We start from the raw sequence: 11,002 nt of genomic DNA, 5'->3' as shown, positions 1-11,002 counted from the left end.
ACAAACATTTCCATAAGAAAAATGCATTGGTTAGTTCAAGGTTTGAGAAAAGTTAAGTTCAGGTGGAACCAGGTGTCATCATGGCAACAAAGAATTTTAAAAGAAACCTCTTTTTAAATTTGTGTAGATAAGGGGAAAAAAATCTAACACTTGTAGTTCATTTCCTCCTTCTGCTTAAGGGAGAGATAAAAAATTGCAGCCTATTTCCTCCATTTGGAGACCCCTGGCCTTCCTGCCTTTTACCCTGTCAATTGCACCTAAGGGAACACATGAAAAGGGCAATGAGATACTCCCAAGTGGAGTGCAGCACTGAAAACTCACTCTGCAGGTAACACAAGTGCAGCTGAGGTTGTAGAAAGCTCAGAACCCACATATATGATGCTGGGATGGAAACTCACTTGGCTAGTCAAGAGAACTCTTTGAGGCTGCTTTCTAGAATTAAATAAATGTCGGCCTTATGATGAAGCACTTCCATACCCACCAGGAAAGAAGTGCTGTGCTGCTGTGACATGCTTATTCCCTCAGTCATGTCCTACCCTTTGTGACCCCATGTACTGGAGCCCACCAGGCTCCTCTGGCCATGGGGATTCTCCAGGCAAGAACACTGGAAGTCAGTTGCCATGCCCTTCTCCAGGGGACCTCCCCAACCCAGAGATCAATCCCGGTCTCCCCCATTGCAGGTGGATTCTTGACCAGCTGAGTCACCAGGGAAGCCCAAGAACACTGGAGTGGGTAGTCTATCCCTTCTCCAGGGGAACTTCCTGACCCAGGTTTTGAATCAGGTTTCCAACATTGCAGGCAGATTCTTTACTGACTGTGTGGATCATAACAAACTGTGGGAAATTCTTCAAGCAATGAAAAAACCAGACTACCTTACCTGCTTCCTACAAAACCTGTTTGCAAGTCAAGAAGCAACAGTCAGAACCGGACGTGGAACAAGAGACTTGTTCAAAATTGGGGAAGGAGTATGTCACGGCTGCATATTGTCACCTTGCTTTTTTAACTTATATGCAGAGTACATTATGAGAAATGCTGGGCTGGACAAAGCACTAGCTGGAATCAAGATTGCCAGAACAAATAACAGTAACCTCAGACATGTGGATGACACCACCCTTATAGTGGAAAGTGAGAAGGCAACTAAACAGCCTCTACATGAAGGTGAAGGAGGAGAGAGAAAAAACTGACTTAAAACCCAACATTCAAGAAACTAAGTTCACGACATCTCATTCCATCACTTCATGGCAAATAGATGGGGAAACAACGACAGACTTTATTTTGGGGGGCTCCAAAATCACTGCAGACAGTGACTGCAGCCATGAAATTAAAACATGCTTGATCCTTGGAAGAAAAGCTATATTTTCTTCCAAAGCTAGATAGCATATTGAAAAGCAGAGACATTACTTTGCTAATAAAGTTCTGTAGAGTCAAATCTATGGTTTTTCCGGTAGTCATGTATGGATGTGAGAGCTGGACTATGAAGAAAGCTGAGTGCCAAAGAATTGATGCTTTTGAACTGCGGTGTTGGAGAAGATTCTTGAAAGTCCCTTGGACTGCAAGGAGATCCAACCAATCCATCCTAAAGGAAATCAACCCTGAATATTCATTGGAAGTGCTGCAGGAAGAGGACCCCTTCCAGGGCCCCGAAAATGGGCTCTTGTCTAACACTCACAAATGAATTGCCCAAGGAGACACATGTGCTGACAAAGCAAGAGATTTTATTGGGAAAGGGCACCCAGGTGGAGAGCAGCAGGGTAAGGGAACCCAGGAGAACAGTTCTGTCATATGGCTTGCAGTCTTAGGTTTTATGGTGATAGGATTAGTTTCCAGGTTGTCTTTAGCCAAACATTCTGGTTCAGAGTCTTTGCTGGTGGTGAATGCCTTGTTCAGTAAGATGGATGAAAGAGAGAAGGATTCTGGGAGGTGGTCAGACATGTGGAATCTCCATTTGACCTTTCCAGAACTCCTCTGGTGGGTGGAGGCTTATTAGTTCATGTTCCTTACCAGGACCTCCTGTCATAAAACAACTCATGCAAATGGTTACTATGGTGCCTGGCCAGGATGGGTGGTTTCAATCAGTGTGCTTCCCCTAACGGAAGGAATGATGCTGAAGCTGAAGTTCCAATACTTTGGCCACCTGGTGTGAAGAGTCAACTCATTAGAAAAGGCCCTGATGCTGGGAAAAATTGAAGGCAGAAGGAGAAGGGGACAACAGAGGAGGAGATGGTTGGATGGTTGGATGGCTAAATGAAAAAAATGTTTGAGCAACTTCCGGGAGATGGTGAAGGACATGGAAGCCCGGCATGCTGCCCTGCAAAGAGTCCGACATGACTGAGCAACTGAACAACAACAACAAGCCTTGTGTTTCCCATGGAAACTTGGAGAAAGGCTTCCCCACTCTCCTGCTCCTTGAGCACAACCTGGTGCTTCCTCCTGGGCCCTGCCCTGATGAGGGACAATGTATTCTTGGAAAGTCGAAGTAATAAAAGTCTCTTTTCAAAGGAATTTACTCTTTGGGTCATCACAAGTCACCTCTACAAATTAAAAGATTAAAACCCTTGGGTGGAAATGAGACACATTTGGAGTCAAGCATTTCCAGGGAGAAGCTCGCAGTGATGTCCCCACGTCTGTCCTCTGGAAACGTGTTGGGAGCCCAGAGGGTTCTGAGCTCGCCAGGTGAACTTTTTTCTGCAAGTCCTAAGCCCCGCAGCTCCAGGATTTTGGTGCTGGAGTTGGGGGCAGCATCCAGGGAGGGAGACCCTGGAAACCAGCTCAGCTGTGCAGGGGGGTCGCTGTCAGCAACACAGAGCAGCTGCAGCGCCTGGCCCTCTGAGACGAGAAGGGACGAGGTGTTCCGCTGAATCTTGAGGGCCTTGGGGGAAAGCGCGGTAGGAGAGCTGGGGGAGGCTGAGGTCTCCTCCTCCCTCCTTCCCAGGATCTATTACCATCTGGGCATTGTCTTTGTGTGTATTGCAAGTGTGTGTGGTCTAGTGCATGGGAGGTGGGGTGGGGTGGAGTTTCTCCATGCTCTTCCCATATCTGATCACACTCAAGCCCACCAACCCAACCCTTGGAGGAGGTCCCAGGAGCAGGACCCAGCCCTGCAGAGGAGAGGTCCTGTCCTACCTGTGACGCTTCTGAAGGAGAGGCTGATGCGGAGGTTCCTCGGGGCATCTGGGGCAGAAAGACATGGGCTTGCTGCAGAGAGATGAGTGGGATGGAAACTGACCAGCACCCCAGGAGGGAAACCAGGAAAGGGCGGTGGCTGTCCTTCACGGCCACTCCCCACCTCAGCTCCCAGTGCTCAGACACATAGACGAGTAGGCTGGCCTTCTCTCCAGACACACACACACACTCCACAGCCCTCAGGGACTCAGCCACCCCTCCACACTCAAAGGAGACACTGAGCTGGAAGGTTCTCTCCATGGTCACCTGAGATCCTTGGAGATTCACCCAACAGGTGAGGTGGGTGCTCTGGTCCTGGGGCCTCGGGGTGGGGGTAAGCTTCAAGGAGTGGAGAGTCTCTGGGTGCAGCAGTGGGGGTACCACGTCTGCATCCTCCAGCCCAGGTCCAGGTGCATCAGTCAGGGAAGAAGTGCCCCGAATGTGGGGAAGGAAGGAGGAAGCCCCAACAGGCAGCCAGGAAGGCAGCAGGTGATGAAGACTGGCTGGCGGAGAAGGGGAAGGTGGACTCCATAGGCGGGGCTGGGGGTGTCAATGAGGAGTCACGCTGTTTCACGTTCTCCCTCCAGCCCCTCCTCCTTCCCCCCTGCCATAGGGTGCAGGGGAGAGCATGACGTCACCAGAGCTGGCGAGGTCTCACCAGATGTGACTCTGAAATGTTGTTGTTTACTTGCTATGTTGTGTCCGACTCTGTGACCCTAGGGACTGTAGCCCACCCGGCTTCTCAACTAATGGGGTTTCCCAGGCAAGAATACTGGAGTGGGTTGCCATTCCCTCTCCAGGGGATCTTCCCAACCCAAGTATTGAACTCGCATCTTCTGCATTGCAGGCTGACTCTTTACCAATGAGATACCAGGGAAGCCCGGATGTGACATGATCACCTTCCGAATGATTTTCATGTTCACCATGGGATCGCCCCATGAGCAGTGAAACCAGAAAAAGAGAAACGAGGTCCAGCCCCGGTCATCTGGCGGGACCCACCTGCAGCTGAAAAACACGGAACCTTCTGGAAAAGAATATTGAAAATTTTATCAAAACCATTCCACTTCGGGCAGGAAAAAAGTTTCCAGACCTCAAAACAGTGGAGGATGGAGCCCAGGAAGGAAAAGTTGAGCGTTAAAGCTCCTTTTCCCAGAAGGGTTCTCAGAACAGGGCACAGGCCTCCGGGTCTTCGTGGATGTGAGGGTCTGTAGGACAAGCACCAGGGCACAGGCCCATGCAAAATGGGGTGGCTGCAGTGAGAGCCTTACCCACTCAGTGCAGAACCCGGAAGCCTGCACTTCATGAGAATGGCATTCAGGACCCCTCACACTGCATGATCTTGTTTTTCAAAGCCACATGAAGGCTCAAGTCATGTTTGGAAATAACCTGTGATCTCAATGCTCTTTAGGATTGGTATTTCATAAGGTTTCCTAAATTTGACAGGGCCCCTAAACATTTTACACCCTCCCAGTAACCAGTTCTGGAAACAACAACAACAAAAAAAAAACTTTCTTTAATATTTATTTAGAAATACTCTGTTTACATTTGTTAGCTTCTTAAGGTATAAATTTCTTAAAATTTTTTCAGAGGGTGGAAGGATAAATCAGGAGATTGGGATTGACAAATACACACTGCTGTATCTAAAATAAATAACCAACAAGGACCAACGGTACAGCCCAGGGACTATGCTAACAATCTTGTAAAAAACTATAATGGGAAAGAATCTGAGGAGAATATACATATATAACTGAATCACTTTGCTGTGCTGTGAAACTAACACATTATAAATCAATTATATTTTAATTTTAAAGAGTCACATCAAAACTAAAGAACTCAAATTAATAAGAAAAAGACTGCCCAATTTTTATTTTTAAACGGGCAAAGATCCAAACAGGAATTTCACTAAAGAAGACATTCAAATGGCTCAACATCATTGCACTTGAGGGAAATAAACTAAAAAGGCAAGGGGATACTGCCACAGTGGAGTGCAGTGCTGAAAACTGAGCATGGAGGTACTACAAGTGCTGCTGACGGTGTAGAAAGCTCAGAACCTTCATAAGTGACCATGGGATATAAACTCATCTAACTACTCAAAAGAACTCTCTGAGGCTACCTTCTCAAACTAAATATATGCCAAATTTATGAGGAAGCAGTTCCACACCCACGAGGAGAAAAGTGCTAGCCCTCCTAATTTCAACACACCATTCACATCAACGTTACTTTGAAAGAGCCAAAATCTGTAAACGAACACAATGTCATCGTATTTTAGAGTCCATACATAACTGGAGGAATAGTCATACGTAAAATACTATTTTCAAGACAAAAACCAAGCAGAACCAACAATGGATTATTGATACACGTAAAAACATGAATAATCTCATACTAAGCGAGGTAAGTCATAAAGTTTCCTTTCAATGGCATTGACTCTTCCTTCTGTCACGCAGTCATCTCTACAAATAAAGGCTCATGGATGCAAACAACACAGGGTTGGACGCAAGAGTTTCCAGGGAGAAGCACCCAGTGATGTTCCCACATCTGTCCTCTGGGCTCTGCATCCTCAGGTGAATCTCGTCATGACAGGGAACAAGGCTCAGCCACCCCCCTCAGCCCAGCTCCCTAGTGGCTGCCACACCTGCAGAGTCAACACGGTCAAAGGTCAAAGAGTCAGACCCATTTCATTCATTCTGGCCTCTGCCTCAAGACATGTGGGATCTTAGTCCCCAACACGGGATCCAACCCCTTTCCCCTGCAGGGGAAACTCGCAGGCTCAACCACTGGACCAACACGGAAGTCCCTGGAGAGTCACACAGTTTAGCTCCAGGCAGGACAGGACTGCCCAGCCCCACCGACAACTCCAGAGCCGTTCCCAGGACTTCCCCGCAGGGGGACAGGTGTGCTCACCTGGTGTAGTAGGTCCAGGTGAGGCCATAGGTGAGGAGGAAGCCAGCCCCCATGAGGGCCCCTCTGATCAGGGTGAGGACCAGGGGCCAGGAGCCCTGCTGCTCCTCAGTCTCACAGCTGCAGGGAGGGGGGCCTTCTGGGGAAGGGAGAGTGGGTGAAGCTCAGTCCCCAGACCCAGCCCTCCCAAAGGCACACACCTGCCCAGGCTGTTCCCCTCAAGCACCTGTCCTGCAACTCACTCTGCACAGAAAGGCTGAAGGAAACTTGCTGGGATCCCAGTGGGTTCTGTGCTCGGCAGGTGACTTCTCCTTCATCTCCAGCCCCTACTTGGGGTATCTCCAAGACCCCTGTGCTGGAGATGGGGGTAGCCTCCAGGGCTGGGGACCCCCAGAACCAGCTCAGCTGTGCAGGGGGGTTACTGTCAGCAACACAGAGCAGCTGCAGCGCCAGGCTCTCTGAAACGAGAATAGATGAGGTGTTCTGCAGAATTTTGAGGGCTTTGGGGGAAAGCACAGTGCGGGAGCTGGGGGAGGCTTAGGCCTCCTCCTCCCTCCTTCCCAGGATCTCCTGGCCTGACTCTCTTCTTCCCCAGCAGGCCAGCTGGGTTCCCTGTGGTCCCAGGACTGGACCTTCCCACCCTAAGCAGGCTGACCCTACGTGTCTGGGCCTCGTATCTTCAGGGGAGGCTTGGTGTCTCAGTGCGACAGGCCTGGGCTGTTTGGTGGAAAGAAAACCCAGAGCCTCAAGGCTTGAGAAGTTGATTCAGTGAAGGCAGCAGGAGATGGGCTAAGGAGGCTTTTGTGGAAGAAAACCACAGAATAGAACCATGGTGAAGGGAAATGGGCTTTGAACAGAGTGTGTGAATGTGTATGTGTGGGGTGTATGTGTGTGTGCCTGTGTGTATGTGTGCATGAGTGCACATGTGTGTGTCCGTGTGTGTTTGTGTGCATGGTGGGTGCCTCTGCTGTGGGTATATCTCTGTGTGCATGTGTGATGTGTGTGTGCTGTGTGTATGGGCGTTCCTGTGCATGTCTCAGTGGATGTCCATGTGTATGTACTATATGTGTGTGTGCCTGTGTGCGTGAGTCTATGTGTGTATTGCGCGAGTGTGTAGTCTAGTGCATGGGAGGTGTGGCGGGGTGGAGCGTTTCTCCATGCACTTCTCATATCCGATCACACTCAAGCCCACCGCCCCAACCCTTGGAGGCGGTCCCAGGAGCAGGACCCAGCCCTGCAGAGGAGAGGTCCTCTCCTACCTGTGATGTTTCTGAAGGAGAGGCTGATGCGGAGGTTCCTCGGGGCATCTGGGGCAGAAAGACATGGGCTTGCTGCAAGGGAGGGGTGGGATGGAAACTGACCAGCACCCCAGGAGGGAAGCCAGGAAGGGGAGGGCCGCTGTCCTTCACGGCCACTCCCCACCTCAGCTCCTCAGCTACCCATAGACGAGTAGGCTGGCCTTCTCTCCACACACACAGACACACACACACACACCACTGCCCTCAGGGACCCCACCGCCCCTCCACACTCACAGGAGACATTGAGCTGCACGGTTGTCTCCAGGGTCACCAGCAATCCCTGGACTGTCACCCGACAGGTGAGTTTGGTGCCATGGTCCTGGGGCCTCGGGGTGAGGGTGAGCTCCGGGGAGTGGAGGGTGTTTGCGTTCATGGCATCAAGGGCGTCCCCCGCCCAGGAGAACAGGAGATTGTGTCTCTCATCACAGGCTAGCGACAGGCTGCAGGTCAGACGTGTGGGGCGGCCGGATTCCAGAGGCTCCAGAAAGTGGATGTTCGGTTTTCCTGGAGAAAGGGAGATGAGGAGACAGAGGGAGATGCCTGGACGCAGGGGTGTGGAGACCCAGAGGGTCAGGGTCACAACTCATTCCCAGTTCTGGGTCTCTTCTGAACCCTCAAACCCCAGGGTCTGGAGCAGGGAGGGCTCCTGTATCCTGTCCCTGTTCTCATACAGGAGTCTCCACGCCCCAGGGTCCTCTCCTGGGCCCCCTGTCATACCTGTCACCTGCAAATTCAGCTCCTTCTCTCTGTAACTATATTTCACATGAGGTCCTCTCTCCACTCGCAAGTAGTACTTTCCTGAGTCGCTCAGCCTGGCCTCTCTGATGCTCAGGGAGCAGTCGTTGTTGCTGGGGTCCCCGACGAGGCGGAATCGGCCCTGGGTCTCTGGCTTCACTCGCCTCCATTGGTTGTTTGTGGCCACAGCATCATTGTGTGGGTGGTCTCTTTCTCGGAACCAGGAGATGTAGAGTTCGCTAGAGGAATACCTGGAATACCCTGAACTCCAGGGGTAGGAGAAGGAGCAGGGCACCTGGACGTCCATGCACGCCTGCACCGTCACTGATTCCTGCACTCGGAGCTCGTACTCTGGAGATTCCTGCAGGGACCCTGGGGACACAGAGGCTCAGCTGCACTCCAGCCCCTCCCCACGTGTGCCCCCTCCCCCAGCCGTGACCCCCGGCCCCCACCCCTCCCCCACTCACCCCCCCACAGCAGGGGCAGCAGCAGCAGCAGGGACACCATGTCGGCGTCCGCCAGCACAGAGCCGGATCAGGGAGGGAAGCGCCCCGAATGTGGGGAGGCAACGAGGAAGCCCCAACAGGAAGCCAGAGGGTGACGGAGACACAGCCTTGGCCAAGCACAGAAGGGGAACTTGGACGCCCCAGGCCGTGGAGGAGGGGCAGCCCTGAGAAGGCAAAAGGTCCCATCCACCCCCAACCCACACCCCACGCTGCAGGGGGAGATCCTGAGGCCCCCAGAGGCCGAGAGGCTTCACCGCATGTGGCTCTGACACGATCACCCTTCCAGTGATGTTTGGGTCCACGGTAGACTGCCCAGCGTCCAGCGCAACCAGAAAGAGAAACCGGGTCCAGCCCCAGTCCTCGGGTGGCACCGACCTTGCATCAGAGAAACACTGGACTTTCTGGAAAAGAGTGCTGAAACATTTCTCAAAACCATTCAGACTTGGGCAGGAAGACTCACACACGGTGGAGGGTGGAACCCAGGAAGGAAAGCTGAGCGGGCAAAGCTCCTTCGCCCAGAAGGGTTTTCAGAACAGGGCACACGGGCTGTGCTTCGTCATGGATCTGATGGTCTGTGGGACCAGCCAGCCCGGACACAGGCCAGGAAGATGGGTCAGAAGATGCCCTGGAGAAGGGAATGGCAACCCACTCCAGTATCCTTGCTTGGAGAATTCCATGGACAGAGGACCCTTGCAGGCTACAGTCCATGGGATCGAAAAGAGCCAGACACGACTGACTAACACTTTATTAGTATAACACTCACATTAATTAATATACATGGCTATTCCCCTAAATAGAGGCAATCAAAGAGGATCAGGCCAACACCTGGGAACAGGTGTCATGCAGGTGTGATAGGTGTGCCTGACCCCTGAGACAAATGGCATGGTGGCCCAGTGCTTAGGACTCTGCACTCCCACTGCCTCTGGCCCAGCTTCAATCCCTGGTCTGGGAACTACGACCCCACAAGGCCTAGGTCATGACTGGAAAAAAAAGGAAGAAAGAAAAATAGTCTGCAATAAATATCTTGTCTTTTGGTTTTCAGCATTTTATGCTTTGTGATTGATTACATAGGTTTCTCATTTCGAAAGAAACTCAGATGTGAAGTACCTGTGATGTTGAGACTTTTAGGAAATCCATATTTGGCCTTCATCCAGGTTCCTGGCTCACAGATTCATGAATTGTTGGAATTTTCTGATTGATAAGAAATGTGGCAGCTTCTTTGTTCAAACATTTGCTCTTAGTTCTCAGTCCCTGAAAACACTTCATAGCCGCACAGGAGGCCTGGGGGTCACATTTTATATTTGGGGGCCATGTCTGTATTGTATTCAGTGACACCATTTATGTTTTTTTTTTGCCTAAGGAGGGATCTGAACATTGAGTCAATGTCAGGCTCCACAGAACCCAGGACTGGCCCTGCCCAGGGTCCAGGGGAAGAAGAGGGGACGAGATCTCTCCCTCACTCCTCACCTGTTGCGGGAGCACTGCTGGACAAGCAGGCACTGGAGAAGGCCAGGATCTGCAGGGCTGTGCAGCACACCTTCACAGCGGCTGGTGTCTAGCAAAGGTCAAGCTGGGACGGTCAAAGAACAAGAAACCAGCAGTGTTGGTGAGGACGTGGAGTAAAGGGAACCCTTGGGCAGGGCTGGTGGGAATGTGAATTGGTGCGGCCGCTATTGGGAACACTCTGCAGGTTCCTCGAAACTAAAAAGAGAACCATCAAGCACTTTCACTTTGGGGCCTTTAAAGAATGAAAACAGTAATTTGAAAAGATGATGGAAGTGAAAGAGGAGAGGGAAAAAGTTGGCTTAAAGCTCAACATTCAGAAAACGAAGATCATGGCATCTGGTCCCATCACTTCATGGGAAATAGATGGGGGAACAGTGGAAACAGTGTCAGACTTTATTTTTCTGGGCTCCAAAATCACTGCAGATGGTGATTGCAGCCATGAAATTAACAGACGCTTACTCGTTGGAAGGAAAGTTATGACCAACCTAGACAGCACATTAAAAAGCAGAGACATTACTTTTCCAACCAAGGTCCATCTAGTCAAGGCTATGGTTTCTCCCGTGGTCATGTATGGGTGTGAGAGTTGGACTGTGAAGAAAGCTGAGCGTCAAAGAATTGATGCTTTCAAACCGTGGTGTTGGAGAAGAGGCTTGAGAGTCCCTTGGACTGCAAGGAGATCCAACCAGTCCATCCTAAAGGAGATCAGTCCTGGGTGTTCACCGGAACAACTGACACTAAAGCTGAAACTCCAATACATTGGCCACCTGATGTGAAGAGTTGACTCACTGGAAAAGACCCTTATGCTGGGAGGGATTGGGAGTGGGAAGAGAAGGGGACAACAGAGGATGAGATGGCTGGATGGCATCACCGACTCAATGCACATGAGTTTGGGTGAAC

General features: G+C 51.0%; 1 protein-coding gene across 14 annotated transcripts; it reads right to left on the bottom strand.

Annotated features, from left to right (window-relative positions):
* Positions 1-1,695: 1,695 nt before the first annotated feature.
* On the bottom strand, positions 1,696-8,988 carry LOC129546443 (sialic acid-binding Ig-like lectin 14). Of its 14 annotated transcripts, none has more exons than XM_088830076.1 (10): positions 8,561-8,983; positions 8,076-8,465; positions 7,593-7,862; positions 7,320-7,391; positions 6,303-6,518; positions 6,064-6,199; positions 4,062-4,167; positions 3,430-3,702; positions 3,124-3,195; positions 1,696-2,869 (listed from the first exon to the last, which is right to left on the bottom strand). In XM_088830076.1, exons 1-10 carry the CDS (start codon positions 8,598-8,600, stop codon positions 2,519-2,521), a joined length of 1,926 nt encoding a protein of 641 aa, XP_088686202.1. In that variant the 5' UTR covers positions 8,601-8,983; the 3' UTR covers positions 1,696-2,518. The 14 variants fall into 14 exon arrangements, with proteins under 14 accessions (XP_088686202.1, XP_088686203.1, XP_088686206.1 ...); XM_088830077.1 differs by having other exon boundaries at positions 3,124-3,171; XM_088830080.1 differs by having other exon boundaries at positions 1,696-2,134; positions 3,124-3,171; positions 3,393-3,702; positions 8,561-8,978.
* Positions 8,989-11,002: the final 2,014 nt, after the last annotated feature.

The sequence above is a fragment of the Moschus berezovskii genome, chromosome 22 (genome assembly GCF_049115385.1).
Source record: "Moschus berezovskii isolate FMDL1 chromosome 22, NW_MosBer_1.0, whole genome shotgun sequence".
Taxonomy (NCBI): domain Eukaryota; kingdom Metazoa; phylum Chordata; class Mammalia; order Artiodactyla; family Moschidae; genus Moschus; species Moschus berezovskii.
Note: the sequence above shows the minus strand (reverse complement) of the source record. Positions and strands in the feature narration are given on the sequence as shown.